General features: G+C 45.0%; 1 protein-coding gene and 1 long non-coding RNA gene across 3 annotated transcripts in view; one reads left to right on the plus strand and one right to left on the minus strand.

The window, feature by feature from the left end:
- Window positions 1-707: 707 nt before the first annotated feature.
- Window positions 708-23,891, minus strand: part of LOC134554850 (uncharacterized) — a 31,507-nt gene continuing 8,323 nt past the window's right edge. Inside the window, exon 3 of the long non-coding RNA XR_010081330.1 lies at window positions 708-4,386. This is a non-coding gene — a long non-coding RNA (uncharacterized LOC134554850). The remainder of the gene's footprint in view (window positions 4,387-23,891) is intronic.
- Window positions 4,386-23,863, plus strand: LOC134554848 (neurotrypsin-like). Of its 2 annotated transcripts, none has more exons than XM_063405860.1 (15): window positions 4,386-4,687; window positions 6,704-6,749; window positions 7,934-8,170; window positions 9,490-9,613; window positions 10,321-10,496; window positions 10,826-10,973; window positions 11,826-12,004; window positions 12,397-12,538; window positions 13,545-13,747; window positions 14,678-14,819; window positions 15,069-15,274; window positions 15,826-15,904; window positions 16,143-16,265; window positions 16,753-17,033; window positions 18,551-23,863. In XM_063405860.1, exons 1-15 carry the CDS (start codon window positions 4,616-4,618, stop codon window positions 18,859-18,861), a joined length of 2,469 nt encoding a protein of 822 aa, XP_063261930.1. In that variant the 5' UTR covers window positions 4,386-4,615; the 3' UTR covers window positions 18,862-23,863. The 2 variants fall into 2 exon arrangements, with proteins under 2 accessions (XP_063261930.1, XP_063261932.1); XM_063405862.1 differs by having other exon boundaries at window positions 7,937-8,170.

A 23,891-nucleotide genomic window follows, 5' to 3' on the forward strand; every position in this document is an offset into this window, starting at 1 on the left:
GGATCTTGACCCTGCTTTTGATTCCAGAGCAAAAACCACTCATCTTGAGTATCAGCTGATTTTGTTCATGGGTCTATCAGTTTGGGATTTCTGCAGTATGTTGTTCAGTGAGCCTACTCAGGCCTTCACTGTTAAATAAAACCTTCTAGGCTTACATGTAAATGCATTTCCTAATAGGGAATGACTTCTTCACATGCAAGCTTCTTGCCCAGCTCTGGAGTTGCTATCAAAAAGTGTTCAGGCTCAAACACTGTGCCGAGTTGGAATTGATAGTAATGGTGGTAGTAGTTGATGGTAGGATGGCTCGTAGGCTTACATGGGTGTATGCGCAATCTGGTGCCTCTTGAAATTTTTTAGATTTCCACTGCTGTAAAACAAGGCTGTAGAATTTAGAAAAAATCTCCAGCAAAATACCTTGTTAATACATAATACATTGGTAAGTATCAAATATAACTTTACCATGGACATTTGTGATTTAGACCCTCTGATTTGCAGGTTGCACAGGTATGGTGCCACATAAGTGTGATTATTTTGTCTGTACTGTAATAAAGCAAGACTGGTATTTGACTTGGGCAACCCGTAATCTACAACAAAACATTTCATTGTTCTTTGGTAAAGAAACTAAAAGGGAGAGAGAAAGTTCAAGCACAGAGTGATAATTGAAATAATGTAATTAACTTTTAGTGGGGAGGAGGTGGATTCCACTACAGTACCACAAAACTACAGGCAGGTTCTTGGGACCAGTACCTAATTGCTGGGGAAAATGCAGTGTCTCAGATAACTGATGTTATAACCATTTCTATCAGTAATTCTTTCAGGTGTGCAGGAAAAGCAGCGTAAGAGGAGAGTCAGGTACACACATACTGTGTGATTACCTGTGGTTGGCTGCAGAGTTGGCTGGAGCTGAGTCCTGGAGCCCCAGGCTGATACCTGTTCATCACAAAAATTTTGACCAGATGAAGGCTTTCAAGTTACTGAAGCAACGTTTGCTTAGCTGTTAATTACAGTGGCTTGTTAGTGGATTATCCACAGGGTAGCTTATTCTTTTGTTGGTATTATGGTGTAATTGGGTCTTTCTGAGGACTTGGGGTCAGTAAGAGCACTATATCCACATCTGAGTTTGTGAAAACACTTTGGTTCTGTGATATTTTGCAATTTTTTCTCCAGAAGATAACTGTGAAAAGGAATGCTACTTGCTGTTCCTTCATTTCTGGAGGATTAGGGGTGAGAAACTGATTCACCTCTATTGATGATGATTTTTCTTCATGTTCAGATTTGGAACAGAAGTAGTTATGCATCTCTTAAGATAGCACCTGTGCTGAATGTACCGAATTCTAGTGTCTGTGAGAAACAGTCTTGCATAAGAGGCTGTAACAGAGACACTTAATACCTTTTTCTATTTTTACTTTTGAAATTTTGGACAGCTCCCACTAATCTGAACCACTATTTTTGCATTATACTGCTTCATGGTGGGCTTCACAAATTCAAAAATTTGTGAAATTACTAAGGTTTTCTAATCCTTTTATTTATTGAGAGGAAGGAAACAATGTTTTTCAGGTGCACCCAGGTTTTACAGTCCTTTCTTTAAAAGTACTTGAGCAACTCTTTTGCTTCTTGTGTTGTAACCAAAACCCCTCCAGTTACAGATTGTCCTTGGCAGTTTCAGCTGCTGGCCATTTTCCTGTCTCTCACCATTAAGCTTATAGTGGGTGTTTAAATGCATTCTGTGACATGCTCACACTGAGGATCACTCAATTAATAGTTTGTGTGTGTACCCACAGGGAAAGGCACTGTTCTTTCTGAGCTGGGGTTTGTACCACCCCATGATCCTGTTGCTGGGGGGTAAAGAAAACTCTGTTCTGGTGTTGAGCAAACTGGTTAAGAACATAGCTGCAGAGACCTGTATATGATTGCGTGGTGAGGAAAGAATTAAACAAAAGCTGACTAGCTGTTCTACCCTCCTAAGTCGGATTTACAGGCTTTAAGCAGATCTGCTGGAATTCCTTGATCTTATTCCTGTACCTTATAGCTTGACTATTATACCAGCCCTGCATATGGTTGCTGTTAACTGCTCCTTTTAGATGTTCACTGTGGAGGTAGCATTAATATTTGAGTTGGTCCTGATGAATAGTTGTCCTGCCAGTTCAGGAGAAATAGGCTGAATTCCAGAGAGCCAGGGACATTTTAAAAGATTGCATTTCTTGTTCAGAAGGGTCAATACAGAAAAATCTGTCGAAATCAAGACAGATTATGTAGAGAATAATAGACTTACTTAATAGAACTATGCATATAACAGGGTAAGAAGGTGACTACTGTTAAATAGCACATTTAGATATTTACAACTACACATCTGCCCATACAAGAAAGTTCAGGATGTTTTACCTTATCTGTAGATACATTACTGATCAAAACTGCCATAGTTCTATTGGTATAATTCCCTTTTAGGTCTTCCTCTCCACCTTGGAGAGAAGTCATGAGAAGCTTTCGAGAATCTGAGATCCACCTCTCTCTAGGGATGTCATTACATGTGGGAGAAAACCCAAGTAGTCTTGGTAAGAAGTAAATAGTTCCAAAACAGGACATGCTGGAGAGGAGACAACTGCAAAACCTACTTTATCTTCCCAGTTCATCATTCTTCCAGAAAGTGAATACAGGCTTGGACTTGTATTGCTTTTGGTGTAGTGGTCTGTGTTTTCTTTAAAATTATTTTATCTATTAAATCACTTTATTTGGGAAAACTTTGCCTTGAGAGGGAGGCATCTTAGAAAGTACTGTGAGAGAAATCCCGTGCAGGCTTTTGCTAGAGGTGTTAAAGCCTGTGTGTCTGAACAGGGGGTGCCTCGTGGGGCAGAGTTCTGAATGAGCATCAACAGCCTCTAGTAAGGAGCTAATTTCTCTGAATGCTAATGGAATTTTTATTCCTGTTTCCAGTATATCTTTTCCTTGTGTTTGTTCAGTGGAGTAAGTGGTTCTGAATTCCAACACAGTCCCATATTTTTGTTCTGCTCCTTTGTGCTACTGCTGCCTGAGAGTGACAGTGTGATGTAGCATCTAAGCTATTTCCATCCCCTGCTGCCCTGATCGTCTGCCTCCCTGACTATGAGGATATAGGAGATTTGCTCCTAATTGACTGAGTGTAATTCTTGGCCAAATCCACTCCAGAAACAGCTTCTTTCTACCACTTAGTGACTGTAAAAGATCCAGTATGTAGGGAAATTTCCTTGCCTTTGATGAGTGACTGAGGATGAGGCAACACAAAACTGTCACTTGAAGTGAGTAATGGGCAAAAGTGAAGGAAGGAAAAAGGCTTTTTGTCAAGTCAGTAGATTTTTAGCAGCTCCTTGTTTTTATGCTGAAGGTGTCTTTGGAAGTGCTACTCTGCGGACTTGGCCAGAAGTGAGCTCATTTCTTAAGGTGACCTTCATGTTTCATGCTGTATAATACCATGAGTTCGTTGCTCCAAAATCAGAATATAAATACAGGAAATGCCCATTAGACTGAGCTGAGAAGCAGCACCAGGAATGTGTAAAAAAAAAAAGATTTCCAAGACTGAGCAGCTTCAAATTAACTGACTGCCTTCTTAGATTTAATAGTTTAAAGCTTGTAGCCTTGAACCCTAATTCATATGAAGGACCAGTGAGCTGAAAACACTAAAATCCTCCATGGGATGTGATTGTTCATGGTAATATAATAATGATTAACCCTCTGGAAAGCATCCTAGCCAATTAAGGGAAAATATAGCCCAAGGTCAAGGAGGCGCTTGATGGCAAAGTTCTCTGGTGGCAATACCCATGGTACAGGGCTGAAAATGAGCAAGGCACCCTGGAGAGAGAGAGGGCTGTGCCACCTGTGGGCTTTCCGGGGGAGATCTGGAAGCCTCTTGACATAGTTTTCTGGGTCCCATTTACCTGGGTTCAGATCTCAGGAGAGCTGACCTCGGGAAGCTGCAAGCTGCTAATCGAGGAGGCAGCGGTGGGGGGGATAAAGTCCAGATTCCTTCCAAGAAGTCTAATCTCTGGCAAATGTGCGCGCACACGCCGTTGCCTTTCCAGTTGTTGCTGGGGGCTTTGCAGTAGGACGCAGCCTGAGCTCCTTTCGTGCCTTGGGCAGAGGAGGAGAAGGCGGCTGGGAAGGACGGAGCATCGCAGGAGAGGAGCGGAGCGGGCGGCTGGCCCCGCCGCTGGGCAGGAGGGGCGGGGAGGCGGAGGCTGGCGCTGGCAGCAGCGCGTACCTGGAGCCCGGGGAGGCTGTGAGAGGAGGGGACACGGGGCGAGGAGCGGGCTGAGGGCTGTGCGCCACCGCCTGCGCTCGCCTCCGCCCGTCTTCGAACGTGCTGAAGGAATTCGGTCATGTTCTGTTCCCGTATTGCTCTCCTGTCTTCTTCTCCTTTGTGAAGAGAAGAATCAAGGAAAAGAGATGGGGAGAGGAACGAGAAAGTGAGATTCTAAGATGCTGCTGGGAACTTTGATCCCTTTCCTCACATCCCTTCCCCTGCGCAGCAATGGAAAAGGCAGCCCGCTCCCTCCAGCGCGGAGCGGCTAGAGAGGGGAAAACCCCGGCAGCTGAATGAGAATGTGATGCTTGAAGAGCCTTCTGCTCACTCTGTACACGAGGGATGGAAATCTCCGAAATACTCGGGCTCCTGCTAGGGCTCTCAAGTCTGTTGCCCTGTCTCAGATGTGTGGAGGTAAGAAAGGGGTTTTTTTTCTGTCTGCTTGTAAGAAGTCACATGGTTCTTTTAATATCCTCACTGTAAGTGGATCTTGTTATTACTTGGATATATTTTCTACAGAGATTTGTTTCATTGTGCATATAAATTCAGAAAAAGAAACAAACCAGGAAAGCAGGATGCACAAGGGCTTACAGATGCTTTGGCTTGGGTTTCCAGTGTTTCTCAGGCACTGCAGTGACCCTGGCAGGAGAGGTCCTTTGTTTCTGTTCTTTGCTGATTGTGTCTCTTGCTGTTGTGGACAGATGCTTTATAGCTGCACAGACCTGGGGCAATGCCTGCAGCATAGGCTGTTTGCACTGAATTTAATTGGTGGTGATGGTCAGCATTGGGTTATTTTGGAAGCTGCTACAGAAACTGGCAGCAACTAATCTTTCATTAGAAGGGAAGCTTATTGCTTGGACTGCAGTACTTTCATTTATAGTCCAGCTCCAAGAAGAGTGGGTTCAGTCTCTCCTATATATCCTGTTATTAGTCTGACCCATCATTATATCACCAGCAGGCTTACATGTGTCTGCAGGTGTACACTAAAAACTAGGGACTGAGGGACCTGGACTGTGGTGCAGTCACAAAAGTACAGCTTAGCTCACTTTCTACTCTCTGCAAAAAGCTTTGAGATCCTCGGATAAGTCCTTCAGCACTGTTTGTCCAGAAATCCTTTATGTGGGCTTGCAACAGACTGATAACATGCAGATAGATGGATTTTGCCTGAAAAGGGTTTGTCTGTGCGTCCCTTTGTGCATGTGCACCTGAGATCTGATCTGATCTGCTACTTCTGAACCATGTCATGAATTCATCTTCCATATGCAATATCCCCTTCTGACTTCTGGAGAGTGATGCTGGAGCTTGGCCATGGTTGTCAGCACCTTGTAGACCATATTCATAAGCCTGATTTGAAAATTGTATCTGACACGAGTAGGTGTTGTTCTTATCAGGTTTCTGTGGGAATTACCTCTGCTTATTCCAGAACTGGATTTGGTTTAATTCCAAATTTAACTTTTCCCATTTTCCAGTAAGAGGTGAAGCTGAGAGAGGCAAAATTACTGCATTTTGAAGAAAACCACAACCATTACCAATAGCTAGTATCCTTAAGCTGCACATCTCTGCTCTGTGAATTACAACTCTTTGTTCATATAAAAGTATTCAAAATGTTCATTTAGAATATTTAGAAACTAATTAAACTACAAGGAGCTAGCAGAAACATGTACAGTTTGTTCTTTTCACTCCGAGTCTGAAGGTCTTGCACTTGTTTCCACACCATGTAGTGGTGTTGGGAGGAGATCTCTATCTCTCAGCCCATAGTCAAATTACAACCACAAAAAACACTGCCTGTAAGAGGAAATGCAGTTTTGGGGCCAAAAAGGATGCTGGAATTCTGAGGACTTTGTTTCATATCTTTTGGATTTAGCTATTTAACTCCATTTGGATAACAACACCATAGGCCATATCATATTTTCAAGCATTAGAAACAAAATCCTCAAAAAGCCTTGGATTTTCTTCCTTGAATGTTTCCTACTTTATACATGGATATTTATTACCATTTTAACAGGTATTCTGGGGACATCATCCTGCCACTCAAGCAGATAAATCTCTGCTGCTGTGGCTGTAGATGACTTGCCATATAAACAGAGAGAAAATGAGTAGTTACTTTTTTTCTTACTGATAATAATGATTTCTTGTAGATTTCCTTTCCCTAGGCATCTCACTCAAACTTCCAACTCTGTTGGAAAAAATCCAAGCGGAGCCCTGTAATGTAGTGCTTAGATCACGAGTACATCTCTGCAGGCCAGTAATTATTATTTTTGATGTAAGTGGACAGATCTATGTTTGCATTTGAAGAGGAGCAATGGGGAGACCAGGGAAGAGGCTGGCTACTAGGGTGTGTTTGCCTAAAGCTGAGCTGCTTTTAGGACATGCCCATGTTTATTTCATTGGATAATCATCTCTCTGCTTTTGCTCTGTTTCTTTTCCCAGGCTTTCCTGGGATCCAAGCCCAACCAAAACCATTTGCAGAGTGCAGGTAAGAACAAGAAGTTATTAATTCGTCATTGGGCAGACTCTTCCCTGCTGTGATCTGAGACCATAGGCACAATGAACAACTGCTACCTTGCCTTCTTTCTTTCTTTTCATCACTTCTTCAATCTTTTCTCTTGCCCCAATGCCTGTTTATCTCCTTCACCAACATGGCCAGACTACTTCTGTTTCCTCATGTCAAATGCTCTTGCAGGAGCTCCCTGCTCCTCCCACATGTTCTTTTCCTTTAACCTCTTTCTCTGCCTTGGTCCTTTTTGCATGCTTATCTTTCCTCTGCTCTAATAACTACTGAATTCTGGGACATTCTCTCTGAGGGTCCCAGTTGATGCCACGCATATGATTTGTTTTCCAGACACTGACTTCCAACTGCTTCTTGTTTTTGTACCTTGCATTTAACCTTCAGCTGTCACTTACCTGCTCTGGGCCTGGCAGTGGCTAGAAGGCAAATGACAGGATGCAAAGTTTTACTGTACCCTTGATCTTTGCCCCATGTGCAGAAGGGTTTTCAGAAAGTGTTGGCTTCTTTTTTGTTTACTTAGTGAATAGAGCTGTAAATGTTGTCCCTTTCTCAGTCTACTCTTCCCATGTTATGGACTCTATAAAGCCCACAAAACCTAGGGGGAGTTTCCCACTTTGTTATTTCAGGGTCATGAATGGAGAGTTTTCTCATTTTGTTAAGGACTGTAATAAATTAATGATTGGATATTTTTGCAGTGGGTATTTCACATGGGCACTGAAATATTGGCACCTGCACTTCCCCCAGAATGAATCCCCTTTTCTCTTCCAATAGATTAGCAAGTTCAGGTAAGCCAGGTGATCTGCTGATGTGTATAGGGAACACACATGCAATGAAATACAGTGCCATTTCCCACCTTCCTGCTTTGTACAGTGCTGCTCCAAAGAGAGTACATGTATGGCTTGTACAGTAACAGGAACCAGTTCAAACTGTAATGTTTGGGCCCTAAGTTAACCCTTTCACAGGTCTGTCTGGGCAGCTCATTGCTTCAGATCAATTTGCGGTTTAGACAGCGAGTACTATGAACACTCTTTGAGCAGCCCCTTGATGAGTGATAGAGCTGGACTCCAGCAAACAGGAGTATTTCTCAGCAGCAGCTGGGAGTTTCAGTGTGCGATGCCTTAGGCGATGCTAACGCTCCCTTCCCGTGCCAGCAGGCAGCGTGTGTGCTGCGGGACCTCTCGGGTACTACAACGGCTCCCTGGCGCTCACCGAGGCGGGGGCACAGTGTCTCAGCTGGGCACAGTTCCCTGATTATGTTCAGCACTACCCAGACCGCGGCCTGGGGGACCACAACTTCTGCAGGAACCCAGATGGGGGAACCACGCCCTGGTGCTTCTACAGGCTTGTGTCAGGGGCCATCGGCTGGGCCAACTGTGACTGCAACCAAGGTAAGCACTGTGCTGCCTCAGGGCTCAAGCCAGAAGTGTGTGCTGCACACACTTGCAAGTGGCAGGTGGAACAAACACCCTGTGAAAGAAGCATGGTACAAAAACCATTCAGAATTGTTGAAATAATTAATACTAGAGACTAGCCTGTGTGGGAGAAGAACATCTGTATATAGTAGGGGGTGGATTTAAGCTACTGTAGCTGTAATGCCTTGTATAGAGGTTTTATTCTCATACAAGGAGACTTTTTTTTCCCTACTGCTAACTTATGCCACTTTGAAAACAGTTTTAGTTATGTAAAAAACAACCCACTTCTGCTCCTTTAGGGTCCATATCAGAGCATTCCTCATGTAAGTGTAGCAGTTCAAGTATAACAAGAAAATAATCTTCTGTGGCAGGGCAGATCATAGGCTTGTGTTAAACTTCCTCAGTGCTGGCACAAGCAGTGCTGCTTACTTTGAGGCAAGCAAGGAGCTGAGCTCTCTCAATGCACTGGCTGCTGTGCAGCATTCCTGAAAATGTCCTGTTTCCTGAACTTCCTTGCTTTTCCTGCATTTTGCAGAACAGTTGAAACACCAGTTTAATAAGTGAATTGACTGTCTTTTCCCTTGCCAATGGATGTGCTTTCAAAGATGGCTTCATTAAAGGGAAAGATACGTGTAGTGGTGTTGTGTGGCTGCACTGAGGTATTGCGGACAGGTGTGTCCTTCTGCAAGAACATAACTGAGCGAGGAGATGTCTAAACAGCTTTCTAACCAGTGGTAAAACTTTTGGCGGGGTGGGAATTGAAAAGGCATTTACACTGCCACTTCCTTTTCTTAGAGAAATTGAAGAGGATTCATCTGCTGTTACTGAACATCTCACTGTAGCAACAGAGCCATGCAGGTGAAGTGGGTGATGGAAATAGATCAGTGGAGTGTCAGAAGTAATTAGATAGCCTGCCATTTTCACATACCCTTACAAGATAGCATGTAAAATCATCCCTATTCCACAGAAAGATGATCCAGGAGCTTTGACAGAAGCCAGATTTCCTGATGGTGTTTGGAAAGATCAAATCCTGCATGTTTCAAGTCCTGCATGGATTTGAAAAGACCGTAGCACTAACCATCCTCCCAAGCAGCCATTGCTGGGCCTGGGAAGGTGCCACATCCCACACTCCTTCATGCACATCACTTTAGTGCCAGCACAGGCAAAACAGGGAGCCTTGAAAGAAGCCGAGTGCAGTTCAGCTCAGCTGCATGCAAGTCCAAGACTTGCTGGTCTGAACCTTCTATTGGCAGACAGCAGCTGGTTTTGGTTGTGTTTTTTTTCTCTTTTGGAAGGCGCTGTACGGTTGGCTGAAGACAGTAGTGTGGAGCTGTACTTCAATGGACTCTGGGGTACCATCTGTGCTGACCACTGGACTGATTGGGATGCCAGTGTTGTCTGCAGGCAGCTAGGTCTCAGGTGGGAACCTGTCTGGTTGTGAGTGGTGCATGCTCGTGTGGCTTTTGAAAGAGCAGCCTCTGTGGTTACAGTCCCTCTGGCACAGTGTGTTGGCTGGCAGAAAGGAGTTTGTTTTGTGGGCTAATTTCCCACTTACCAGGGTCCTTTTGTACTGTTTTCTTTCTGTGGCTACCCCCAATCTAATTAGCATTTGCAAGAATTTTTTTAAAACAGTAGTTTCTGCTTCATGCTCCAGGTTGTGAAAAGTGAGCTGAGAGATCACATTCCCTTTTTATGATCATCAGCTGGAGTTACTATAGTGATCTAACACAAATTTTAGGAGCATGAACTCTCTTTGGTTATCTGGGATTTGGACATTTGAACTCCCAAATAGCAAGGAGATAAGGTCCACAGAGATGGAAGGTGATTCAGATAGTTTGGTGTTTGAGTTTATTGATGGGTTTGTTCATTGCTTTCAAATGAGAGTGCCATTTCTGACTACACCAACTCCTCTGCAGTAGGAGGCACCAAAAGGATTAGGAAGTGCTTTGTGCTTGCTTGTGCTTTCCCATTAGACTGTAAATGGTCATCCCTTTATGCACTTCAGTTAACTGGGCACACTGGGATGTGAAATGTCACAGCTGGACTGGAGAGTCACAACCACTGAGGGAAGTTGTAAGTCAAGCCGTGCTGTGGCATTTCATTGCTCTGTTCATCCTCTGTACCAGTGAGATTGGCACAGCTGGGAAGAAGAGCCAACCTGGACCATGGCCTGTTCCCCTGCACCTGCAGTCAGCAAACTGCCACGGAGATGAGGAAGCCCTGCTGCAGTGTGGCTATCAGGAAGCTGTGTCAGGAGCTTGTAACCAGGGGAGTGCCGTGGTAACTTGTGATCCTCCAGAAGGTAAATCTCCAGGGAAAGATCTCAATCGTCAAAAGATGGCTGATGCTTATGACCACACCCCATTTTTAGCGGTCCAGAAAACTGCTGGCAGAAAACTCCTGCAGTTTAATTAGCACAGCACCTAATTAAAGAGCCATCTCTGGACCAGCAGTATTCCACTCTGGGGGCTGCAATCACAGGTGCTTGTGGGGGGTCTAGAGGGGAGGATATAGTAAGAGAGCATCACAACAGCTCCTCTGGCTAGAGAATGGTTCTACACCCCGAACTGCTGGGTGTGCTTTGTCTCTGTCTTGTTCTGTTGTGCTCTCTTTCCCTTTCCTGAAGCACAGGTGTAGGTGCCCCACTGCGTATAGTTGGGGGGAAGGAGAGCTTTGAAGGGCGAGTGGAGGTCTACCATGACGGCAAGTGGGGAACCATCTGTGATGACCAGTGGGACGACCGGGACGCTGAAGTAGTCTGTAGACAGCTGGGACTCAGGTAATTTCCTTGCTCTATGTCATGGAGTAGTAATAGAAGTAGGCAGAATGAAGAACATGAGAGCATGTCCCTTCACTCTACTACCAGCCCTTCCTATAGGAGATACACAGAAACCTGGGAAACATAATTCTGGACTGATCATCCTATGAAGGGATTTTGTACCCCATTCTTGTCAATTTTATGGGTTTGTGCTGTGTAAAACAAAAGGGTAGATTCCTGTCTAAGGACTGTTTGTGTTTACTCCTGTTCATAATTTTTGCGTATGTCCTAATACAAATGTTGTTGGCCTCAATGACAAGTTGTCATAGTGATTTCCATAGGTGAACTGCAGTTGCTTGGTTAAGTTGAATCACCTCTAGTTTCACTGGCTGCCCTTATCCTCTTCAGACAGGAAAGCAAGAGAGACTGCCTCATTTTCCTGTGTGCCATTCAGTGCATAACATGTCAGCTGTTGTATACTGAATATTCTTGAAAAGCACATCAGTACAGGATTATTTAAAATAGATTGTTCAAATTTGAGATCCCTCAGTCTTTAGGAGTTTTGCTGGTTATGAGAGTCTAACTGAGACTGATGTTACATCATTGTCTATAGAAGTCTCTATGTGTCTGAACTGTTAGTGTTGTAGTAACACTTTTGTTGTAGTAACATTTTTGTTATTTGCTGGAAGGGCTCATTACAAACTTCCCAATCACGTATTTCACTTAACAGTTGGCAATTCCACTGTGTCAAAAATAGATATGATCTATGGGAAGACAGTGAGCCAGCATAGGAGAGTCCCTGTGCAAGGCAGAATCTGAGGACACAGGACTGTGACCCTCCTTACTGAGCCTACATGTCTGTAATGTTTACAGTGGGACCCCAAAAGCCTTGTCATGGGCTCACTATGGGCAGGGATCTGGCCCAATCCTGCTGGATGAAGTGCAGTGCTCAGGGAATGAACTCTCCCTTGATCAGTGCAAGAAGAGTGACTGGGGACAGCAAAACTGTGACCACATTGAAGATGCTGGGGTCTCCTGTGACCCTTTCACAGGTACAGATGTGCAGCTCTGTCACACGGTCGGTCTTACCCCCACATGACTTGGCTTGCTCAGCAGGTAACCCCCTGGTTCAGGATCCTGCACAGCTTCCATGTGTGGCTTCCACAAGGGCTACCGGATGTGGAGGCACAGAGTAAGGGAATGGATCAGAGGCACACTTGGTGGTGTTCCCATGGTTTTGCTCAGGTGGTGTGGAAAGGCTGAAGTGCATCCTCCCCTGACAGATGGGCATGTTTGGAAGCAATGAACATTTGTATTTTGAGTACCCACAGACATCATCTTTTGTTTCTTTCACTGGTGGGTGGCACAAAGACCTAGCAGTGGTGCACAGGCTGTTTCTTGTCTCCCTGCTGAGCGCTGCCTTCCCTTCTCCCGCCGCTTGCAGAGGGCGCTGTCCGGCTGGCTGGCGGCCGCAGCCCCAGCGAAGGCAGGGTGGAAGTTTATTACAACGGAGACTGGGGCACAGTGTGCGATGATGGCTGGACAGACCTCGGTGCCCAGGTGGTCTGCAGGCAGCTGGGCTTCAGGTAGGACTGAGACTGTGTCATGTCTGTGCTTCTTAATTTCAAGGATTAGTTCATTGGGATAGGCCGGGCCTTAATCCTTCAGTGCAATCTTTGTTAGAAGGCTTATTACCATTATACAACTTATTAAGGAAAGATTAATAGGTATCCACATCCTTTGTAAGGGGCAAAAATAAATCTGTTGTCTCTTGCCTCAGCCTGTTTTGAAAGCAGGTAACGGGCTTAATACTGTCCTTATGAACCCCTCAGCAAAGTCAGAAAATTTTCTTTAACGCTCCTTAAATTTGCAGGTGTCAGTAAAAGGATATCACCTATCTGCTCCACATGTATCACATTCAGTAGCTGAACAAAGACCATCAGGGCAAAAAAGAGTAGTAATAGGGATTTTCAGCCCATTGCTGAGCTTTCATCCCTTCAGGTAGGAGTTTGGGAATGATTTAAAATCAGGATACTATTGCCTTTAAGCTAGTAAAATGGGGGTTTGTGAATTTTTCAAACATGATTAGGGTCTCCTTCTAAAATTTCAACTTTATAGATGAAAAAACCACTAAACTAAATTCTTCCCTTTGAGTTCAGCTACATAATGTGTTTGTCATCTCTTTTAGTGCCTAAAAGTTTGCAGCTCTCTGCAGTTCAGTTCCAGGTAGTGTTTCCTATAAAAAGAAGTAGAATTACTTAAATGTCAACATTTTTGAAGCCTTCTCTGCCAGCCCTTCCCCAAACTGATGTACCTGCCATATCTGAAAAGCAGCCTCTGCTGGCCCTCTGTGACTTTGAATGTGCCTTTGACCAGACACTAGAAAATGGACTGGTCTGAGGAGGCCTCCCTGAAAACTGAAGCTGGTGAGATGTGAGGGTGCTTGGTTGCCATGCTGTGTGTCCACTGAGTGGTTTAGGTCAGGAGGCCACCAGTACCACAGTTAAGCAGGGGAGTTTTTCTTTGGATCTGAGCTTGTGTCCTTCTGTGGCATTTAGAGTTTCAATGTTATTTTCTGTTTCCTTCCTCTAGTGGTCCTGCTGCCCTGGCTGCTGAAGGAGACTATGGTGCTGGCCAAGGCTTCATCTTACTGGATGATGTGGCATGTGTGGGGACAGAGCTGTCTCTCCTGGACTGTCCCCACAGCAACTGGGGGCAGCATGACTGCTCCCATGCTGAGGATCTGGGAGTCCGCTGTTCCCCAGAAAGCAACACGGTCGTGGATGGCAGCCTGGGTAACTCACCTTGCTCTTGCCCTGAACACTGGGGAGGTTTCACCTTCTGGTCTGCTCCCTTGGAAGCTCTGGCAGATGTGGGAGTTTCCCCTGTGCTGTTTTTTGAGAAGGAGCCCTGGCTGAACTGGGGCAGAGCCACAAATGTATGGCTCCACCAGACCCATCAGACCAGCAGATAAATGGAAACTGGAGGGAGTTGTGTTGGCAGTCTCTGGAACAAACGTGAGGGGTGAGGGACAGTGGCTGCCTTAGTGTGCCATTGCTCAAGGGAACCCTGTAGCTTGACCTTTTAGGAAGCTTAGGTGTGGTTAGAGCCACATGTTGCCAAGACAGGAGGGCTTAGGATGCAAGGGGTTGTTCTTTGCACTCCCTTGTGTGTATGGGACACTTCTAATTAAAATTGTGAATGTATTTCAAGTTAGCATAATTTCCTCATTTATATAATGCCTGATACTCTCCCCTTTCCTCACTACAGAATTCTTTCCAGTTTGTCAGACATTTCTTATTGAAATAGTTGGCATCCAACATTTTTGTTTTTCCTGGATGTAGAACTCTTCTCTTGCTTACAAGTCAATGGATTTTTTTCCCAGGCATGTTTAAGCTTGTCTAACCCTTGGCTCAGGAGTTAATAACTTACTTTCTGTTCTTGTTCTCCTTTTTACTCAGCTTTCAGAGCATGATCTACTGATGATTTCCAGTATGTATTAAATAAATTTATATGTATATAGACTTCTGATTCAGCACAGAGGTAAAATGTCTTCATACAGACACGCTTCTTTCTTTTCTTTCCTTTCCTTTCCTTTTTTCCTTTTTTCTTTTTGTTTTAAGCTTGATGTCAGGGATTCGTCTTTTTTCCATAGAAGCCAAGTTTTGGAAACCTGGCCCCTCTGGTGTTTCTGCTTGCAGCAGCCCATGTGTTTTCTTCTCCAGGGCCTCCTGTGCGGCTGGTGGATGGAGAAAGCACCACGGAGGGCCGGGTTGAGGTGTTGCTGCACGGGCAGTGGGGCAGTGTCTGTGACGATGACTGGACAGACAGAGACGCTGCAGTGGTTTGCAGGCAACTGGGATTCAGGTAAGAGCTGTGGTACAGGCACCCTACAGACAGAAACAGCTCTTGGGAGCACTTCTGGACTTGTTTCTGGGGGCTTAGTTTTAGTTTTGGTACACCCACATATGCTTGAGGAGGGAGTAAGTTGCTCTTCTCACTGTACTGTCTGTGTGTGGAGTGACACATAAATATTGTTCACCTTAAATGCACTGGTGCCTCAGGTTCACTTGGCTCCTGCTCCCTGCACATTAGCCACCCTCTCTCTAATTGCAGTGGTACAGCAAAAGCCAGGGCAATGGCTTATTTTGGCGAAGGCCATGGGCCCATCCATCTGGACAACATAGAATGCAGTGGCATGGAGCACACCCTGGGGCAGTGTGCCACTCCTGACACCAGGATTCACAGCTGCTGGCACAGTGAGGATGCTGGGGTGATCTGTGACTATGTGGAAGAAAAGGTCCAAGATATCAGGAGAACAGGTGACATTCCCATTTTTCTGTGCAAGAATCTGGAGTTCTGGTTGTAGGATCTCTGCATGCTTTTGTGGTTTTCCCCTGTCATTCTTGTCTTTGGTTGAAACTTCACCTGCAAAATAGGCATGTCCTGTCCTGCACCTCCTCCTATTTTTATTGTTTTCAGTGTATCTTCTTAGCAACACAGAGTGTTCCAAATTAGTCTGAGGAGCTCCACCCGTGTCAGGCCTTTGAGCCTGCAGAATTTCCCCACAGCCAAGTCACCATACTCTTCCTTAGAACAGCAACCATAAGCAACCTTTGGGGTTTAGAGCACTGAGGAAGTGTAAGCATAGGTCCCACTCCTGGCATAAGACTATTCAAGTAAACACCCCCAGTGAAATTAAGGAAACCTATGGGATCTAATGTTCTATGAATTCCATATGCACAACACAACACAGTCAATCACCTTGAGGATTAATGCCCTCAGAGGAGGTGAATGGTATTTGGCTCTGTGACAGCAATGCTGACACTTAAGGTGAAGGTCCCTACCCAACTGCTCTAACTTTGCCATGCAGGTCCAGAGTCTGGTTTGTGTGGGATGCGCCTGCTTCACCGTCGCAAGAAAAGGATCATAGGTGGAAACAAGTCTCTGAGGTACTACCCTGTAATTGCTGAGAGAGCCAGACTGGTTCCAGCTTTCCTTCAGGAAACAGCGTGGCAGATGCTGACTACATTAATGCATTTTCACTGGTGATTTTTGAACTTGGTTTGAACCAGTGTGCTATCTCGGGAAGAATGCAAGCCAGCTGAGCCCAGATGAGACAGAGTGGATGGGAAAAGAGGAAACTGGCTGCCATGTGTGTGACACCTTATTCCTCTGTTTCTTCTTCAGAGGCAGTTGGCCATGGCAGGCCTCGCTGCGGCTGAAGGGTTTCCGTCGAGATACTCGTCTGCTGTGCGGAGCGACACTGATCAGCAGCTGCTGGGTGGTGACTGCAGCCCACTGCTTCAAAAGGTGTGTTGGGGAGTGGAGAGCCCCAAGGGATACTCAGTGATGGACAAGATAACCTCATACAAGTTTATTCTCCTCTCCCAGTGGAGCCACATGAGCAATGTTTCTAAACCAAGACCTTCAGGTTATGATGTGTGTGATCTGGAGTGCTTATGGGGATGACTCAATATAGACTTGCTTTTTCCTCCACTGCTTACACCTGGCCTCTTAACTGAGGCTTTACTGCACAAAGGGAACCAACAAGCCTGTTGCAACTATAATAATCATTTTTATAGGGAAAAAAGTCCCATGCATGGTAGACAGTTTTTGGGACACCAAATCTGCAACAGCTGGCACAATCATATCTGCTAAAGAGGTCTCACAGTCCTGCAGCTGGAACTGTTTTACCACTGTGGTGTGAGAAGGTGGTTCAGTCTGGTAGCAGCTGAGACTCGTGTGTGTGCTTTCCTCTTAGCAGGAGTACGGAGATCTTGAGTCTGTTTTTCTGCAGGTTTGGTGTTGATGTGCGGCGCTACCTCCTGCGGGTGGGCGATTACCACACAGGTGTGAAGGACGAGTTTGAGAGGGAGCTGCCTGTGGAGCGGATTGTCCTCCACAGGAACTACTGGGCTGGCAGCAATGACAACGACATAGCCCTGGTCCGCATGCGGGGCAGAGAAGGGCACTGTCTCTCCTTCAATCACCACGTTCTGCCTGTCTGCCTGCCTGACAGGAGAGAGAGGGCTGACATCAACAGGCAAGCCTGCATCATCTCTGGCTGGGGAGACACAGGTGAGTGGTGGGGCTTTGAGAGGCAAGAGAGGTGAGGAAGTCTGCCTTCAGAAGCCTATATAATTCATGTCAACTCAATGCTTCTCACTGCTCAACTTTATGTCAACTTCTATGCGTTCTCACTGCTCCCATTGTCTGTGCCAGCACATGGTGCTAAGGAATGGGGAGATGAGGTGGGGTTTTGTTTTCACCTGATTTTGAGGCTTGTTGAGTTTGCTCAATATTGGTGAAACCTTTGGTTTCCATAGCGTCCCTCTGAAGCTGTGGGAGAGACCAATGCTGCCATCTGCCCACAGTTCTCTCTTTCTTCTGATTTTTACACATGTTAGCCCACAGCAGACCCCTAAGGGAGCAGCCCGTGCAGAGCCACAATACCAAGGCCATGGGAGGCCCCCATGTTTCCATGACCTGCCTTCTTCATGATACTGTCATAGTGACGTGAGGGCTTAGAGGTAGAAGGAGCCCTTAGAGAGAAATCTCTCTCAGACTACCTTGCTTGATTCCTGTGTGTATTTCTGCAAGGACAGATGGACTCTGAGTCTGGTTTCTGCCCTAGGTTCAAGACAGCCTGGACCTGTTGTCTTTGAGCATATTGCTGTGAAGCTTCCTAGGTAACAGAGAGCATGGAGGCCTTTCTGGGGCTGCTATGAGTGGAGAAAAGCTGTATGTTTAGAAAGACTTCCTGCCAAAAGCCCCAGGATCTCATCTGTTGATTTTGGACTTGCCTGTCTTTCTCAGCTGTTTCCCTAGCTATTACTGCAGCCTTTTAACTGCAAGGTATTTGCCTTTGGAGTCAGTTGTGCCAGTTGCACGTGTCACTTCAGGATGTTTGGGGTGGATCAAGGAGCAACTTAGCCATGTAACTGCCTTAAGCTGTACTGGAGCTTAGTGGCTAGAATCCTTCCCACGCACCAAACTCAGCTTTCTCAATGTGGAGCAGTTACCTACTACCTTGTGAACTTACATAAACCTTGGGCACAGAAAGGTCATACTCTAATATAGCACATTAGCCTTATGTTCTGAGCAACCTGGGGGCAATAAAGAGATTTGATCAAATAGACTCAAGTCTGGGCAAAGATGAAGTGAATTCCCTTTGAATAATATTTGAATGTCTCTGAAACATCTTCTAAAACTTCTCTGAGGATTGAGCACTTAACAGATACTACTGTATTTATTCTCTTGAGAAAACACTGTCCTTGCTTTACTGAGGAGGAAATGGAGATTTGGAGAGGTGAGATAAATTGAACAAGGTTCAAGTTACTTGCTGACAGAACCAGGAGTAAGACTCATCTTTTGATCTAACCTTTTTCTACAACCCTCTTCCCCAGTTCTTTGATTTTACAGCTCTATTTTTGTGGTCTGGCTTGGCATCACTGTTTTCTGAAGTTCTCGTGGTTCAGAGGTGCTGAGCTCAGCCTATTTCTGTGCTGCAGCCTTGACATGAAATGTATAAGTGTTTTTGGAGGAAGCGCTGTTGGCTGTATGTGAATCAGTGTGGCTGGTCTGTTTTATTCCAGGGAAGTCCTATTCCAGAACTCTGCTGCAGGGGGTGGTGCCCCTTCTGCCCCGGGAGGACTGTGAGGCGCGTTACGGGCGGAAGTTCACCAAGCGCATGATTTGTGCTGGGAACCTCTCTGAAGACAAACGGGTGGACAGCTGCCAGGGGGACAGCGGAGGGCCGCTCATGTGCCAGAGATCAAACGGGCGCTGGATCATTTTGGGCATCACTTCCTGGGGGTACGGCTGTGGTCGGAAGGATTCGCCCGGTGTGTACACAAAGGTCAGCAAATTTGTACCCTGGATCAAGAGAGTGACCAAGCTAAAATGAAAATGACTGGGCTCTAGGAATTTCAGCATGTGGTCCTTTGGCCTTGCAGTAGCAGAAGGCTGTGGCTTCTGGTCTGTGACTGATGGAGATTTGTCACTGGACACTGGCAAAAGACTTTCATTTAGAACTGGAAGGAAAACAGTTATGACTGATTCTTTAAAGTCTTTGGTTTCACTTTCTGTATTCTGTAAGCAGAGAAAGCAGGTGCACAATGGCAACAATGATCAGTATACATTGCTCTAAATATCTGAATCCTTTAATGCAATCACACTTATTTCTTTTGCCCTGGCACACAGAAACAGTAGAAGTAGAGAGATACCTACTGCTGCAAATCTATTCATCCTTGTATGTTTGGACAGTTGAAACATGCTGCAAGGAGAGGTGAGGTGCTTGGAAGATGGCACCAGGTGCTGGCATAGTGGAACTCTTCATATGTTTTTTCATATCACCTCTCTTCGGTTCCAGGAATCAGATATCTGTGAGGAACAGGCCAACAGTTGGGTTTTTTTAGCTTCCCTGTTACGTCTCTAGGGGGAACCTTTTCTCTTCTGAATAGTAGGTCTGCTCCCATAGGATCCCTTTCAAGTGTCTGCCTGGACTATGAGATGCTTGTCCCTCCTGCTGTAATCCTCTGTCACGCATTTTCAACTGCCAGATGCTGTGGTTTTATTGCTGCATTTTTGCTATAGTAGTTTTTGTGTGTGGTTGGGCTTTTTTTTTTGTTTCCTTAAAGTTGCATCTTCTGGAATCAGTTGTTGGTGTGAGAGGCAGTAGCTTTCTTGCCCTCATGATTACTATGAAGAATTTAAATATCTTACCTCAAGTGGCTGAATAGACATGTTATTTTTCTTCAAATCTGAATGTAATGTTAATCTCAAACATGCAGGCATTGAATCATGATTTAACAGCACTGTGCGGACTTCCTCCTGGTCCCTTATTCATCATACTTATTAGCTGCTCTTTGTTTGTACTGCTAGTCTTTAATATCCCTGTGTTCACAGTTTTCCATGAAACATGGAATTACTCCTGGGGTATAGATACTCCTCAAGCAAATTACTCACTCCTTGTGAAAAACAGTAAGTGCTCTGCAAAGCAGCTTTCTGCTTTCATGAAGAGTGCCATTCTTGAAACCTCTGCACCACGCTTCCTATTTTTCTCTTCTTTGCACTCTCTCTCTTTTCATTCCTCTCAGTGGGAGTAAACTGGCTTAACTTGAGGGTATGCAAGCACTGTCATCAAGCTGTAGTTCTCAGCCTGAACAGATATAATGCTGAGAGAAAGCAAGGGTTATTGCATATTACCATTTCTTCCTTCTGTCTCATCCAAACAAATGAACACAGATCCCACTTATGCCTTAAGCACTTTTTAAAATTAATATATTATTCTTGAGTTGTAAAAAAATACAAGTAGACAGAAGGGCTAAGTGCCTTAACAGTTGTGCAGTGCAGCATCTTCTCACTGTGTACAGATAAGGCAGAGGGAAGACAGGTCTGTCCAGGAGCAGAAAGCTTTGATGTGTAACCAAGGGCTGGAACGTGGAGGATTAATACAGGATGGGACATGTGGAACTTGTGCCAGATGTGCCTGTTGTGGGTAGGCAGTAAGTGAGTCAGGCACTGACCTGCTGCGTGGCAGGTTTGCACTCAGGGCACTGAGGTGTTCAGTGTCTGTATTACCAATGCAAGAACAGAAGGCAGAGCACAGTCTGTGGATTAGCAATGTCATATTACAGGGCATGTGGTGACAGAATCCTAGAAACTGTCTTGGGTTCAAGAACCGGTGATTGCCTAAAGCTGTCTTCTATAAATTAGCTTAATGTAGAGGTGTGACCTGACTAGTTGACTGATTTTTGTGTGTGAAGGCTAAACTAAACAGTTTCATTTACGCTTTCCAAGTATTACAGGATAGCTGGGCTAGCAGTGTTGCAGTCAACTGTTCTAAATTCTGCTTGCAAACTTTATTTTAACAAAGAATTATTGGAATCTTTAAAACACGCAATGTCAGGACCCCTGCAAACTGGCCTTTGAGACAAACCTGATCCATTTGTGCCTCTTCTCGAGGTGCTGAATGTCTTCAGCACAGCTCTGTGCTGATAACCCTGTTTCAAATGCCAGACTTGATCCATTGGCAGCACTGTGCCTGGCTGCACGCTGGCCGTGCTGTCCCATGGCTCCTGGCAGAGTCTCTAAAATGCAAGCTGCAGACTGCTCCTCATCTCACAGAATGCAAATGCCAAGACGACCGAGGGCAATTATGTCACAGACCTCTCATCTTGTGGGGGATTAAATGCCAAGTTCTACACTGGCAGGAGCAGTACCTGTCTCGGAAACATGGAGGGATTTGACTTTTACCTTTAGCATCCCCTGAGCCAGCATGCTACAGCAGCTCAAATGGAGTTTCTGTGCCTTGGGTGCTGTCACATCTCTACTTTAACCTGGTTTGATCTTTCAGTTTATACCCATAACCCCAACAGGCATAGAAACACTCAAAGGATGACACTGTGAGGTTATTTCCCTAAGCTTACTTAGTGAGTGGCCATTCAGGAGTTAGCATAAATTACCATGTAATACAAGTGAGATGCAGGCATGGCATTGTCTTCTGAAATCCTCATGTTCTAGTTAAAAATATTTCTTTTTCCTAGATCTTGTCACTATGCAAGCTGTGAGAATCCTTGTAATTAAAACCCTTCAAGTCCTACATGAGCCAGGAGGAGGGAAGGAAGTACTCAATCTCCTTTGCCCGTGTTTATACCTTACTGCTGCTGTAGGCAACCCTGTCAATACTCCCCTACATTTACCTGGCCTGTTTCAGGACACAGCTGTTGCTCTTCACTGTTAACCTGGGACTGTGGCCAAAACCAAACTCATCTGCTTTGCCACTGAGGTTACTGGAACTGCCTGGTTGGATGAGCAGCACTCAGGCACCCTAGGACTGTATTTTAAAATGTTGGACAGCAGCAGATGTTTCAAAAGATAGTATGTGTGAGTTGTGCTGAACAAGTTTTAACAACCTTCCCTTTTGGGGAATTTTGTTCTTAACCTATTTAAATTAATTATTTGCATTACTGTTATTATCATTAAAAATGGAAGTACAAATACTTGATCCTCTAGGTGTTATACAAACACTGTGTACTATCCTTTTGTCATTCTTTCTTTCCCTAAAGTATAAGAGTTTATATCCCTATCTTTTAAAAACTGTTTAATGTAACCAGCCTTCATCTTCCATATAAATGTTTAAATTTTTGGTTTTAATCTAACTAAGCTCTCGATCCCAGTGTTTTCTGGCAATGAAAACCATTATCATTTTATTTTCCATAGCACATAATTTCTTTTTATGGTTCCTGAATTAATTGCCTTTTGTTTTCATTGAGTACCATCTGTCCTTGTGTTCTCAGCCACAAGAGGAAATAAGGGACCTAGCTTTATGTTCTGTTATGCATTATTCTAGAGATAGTTCATTTTCTAAGACTGTGGCTTCTCTGTCTCTCTTCAAACTGTCTAGGTGTCTGATAAGATCTTGACTGTCTCTCTATGTCTTCTCTTTCTGATGGATCTTTAAACTTTGGTAAACAACTGAATGCAGTTTGCCGGGGGAGCCTGTATCCCCCGCTGATTATTTGAGTACAACTTTCTATAGCAGGCAATTCTGTAAGTAATTTCAGTACTGTGTCTGTATGTTGGAGCTAGTTTTAAACTTGCTAGTGTGGTCTTGGTGGCAGCCTTGCTGCAAGGGATGAAAACCCACCGAGGTTAGTTTCCCCCTGTGTCTCAGGTAGGTGCAGCAGTCCCCCTGAGCCCACAGAAATTGCTGTAGGTCTGTCTGGGGTGCTCTAGGCAGGGAGCACCTGGAGAGCTGTGCAGACCTTTGCCTGTGCTGACACACGTGGAGGGCTGAGAGTCCACCTGCACAGCATTAGTCCATTTAATGCCTGTGCATGGTTCCAGGAGCTGAGAGCTCAGTCAGTGTTGCTGGTGGCTGACTGTGCCACACGGATGCTCCGAGAGAGCTTTTCATAGCAGAGTGGCCCATCGTGGTTGTGTGAGAAAGGGAACATCACTGTGAGTGCTAGGAACATTGGCAGGAGTAGAAACATGGCTATGGTAAGGATCTAAGGAGCAGCTCTTAGTGCTCCTCCTGTCCCTCCTGCCCCAGTGCTCCAAAGGCTACCCCAGGACTGGAGTCTTCCTGACCTGCAGTGCCTGCAGTGCTGCTATCTCAAACCTGTTCACACTTTGGCTACCTGAAGCTGGATTAAAGATTTATCACCTCCTTGTGGCTGAACACTGTTCTGATGATTTCTGTGAATTATGTTCTATGCTATAATTAATCAGGTAACTGTTTATTAACCTGGGCAGGATGTCAATTATCCCTGTAATCTCTGCAAACTTGTAGCAGAAAATAACAGATCAATTTCTCAAAGATATGAGTGGAGGCATTGATGAGGAACTAGGAAAATGGGTATTTGCTGTCTCAGGGGTAACAGAGGTAGAGCTGCCTTTTGTCTGTCTTCCTTTCTTTCTGAAGCCTGTATGCTGAAGTCTCTTCAGCCCAAAAGAGCTGCAGTGTTTCACTGACCACTTGAAGACAGATTTTCATGTGAATATTCAGCAATCAGATGAAAACTCTGGAGAGATGAAACCACACTGTGGATATTTAACACTATCTCGATAGACTCAGTGGCAGCTTCCTACAGCTAGAGCCAGAGAGAACAGAATCACCTCTGGTGGTAACCAAGTTGGGACTCCTTCTTGTAGAACAAGGCACTGTGACCTGGACTAATGCACATCTCCTCGGCTGCGCTTTCACTCATTTGGAAAAATACTTAATTTTCCACATCAGAAACTTTTTTGTGTAATAGGCCACTCAAATCCTATTGAAATGCCTTTCTACTAAGGGCTGAGTACCTCTGAAATCAGTCAAGTGCCAAAGCTGTCATGTCCCCTGGATCAACACCAATGTCTCAAAAGGTATGCTAATAAATGGATTATATTGCGATTGTGTGGGGCTCTGTCTTATTTTTAATAAAGGAA

This window comes from Prinia subflava, chromosome 9, assembly GCF_021018805.1.
Source record: "Prinia subflava isolate CZ2003 ecotype Zambia chromosome 9, Cam_Psub_1.2, whole genome shotgun sequence".
NCBI lineage: Eukaryota > Metazoa > Chordata > Aves > Passeriformes > Cisticolidae > Prinia > Prinia subflava.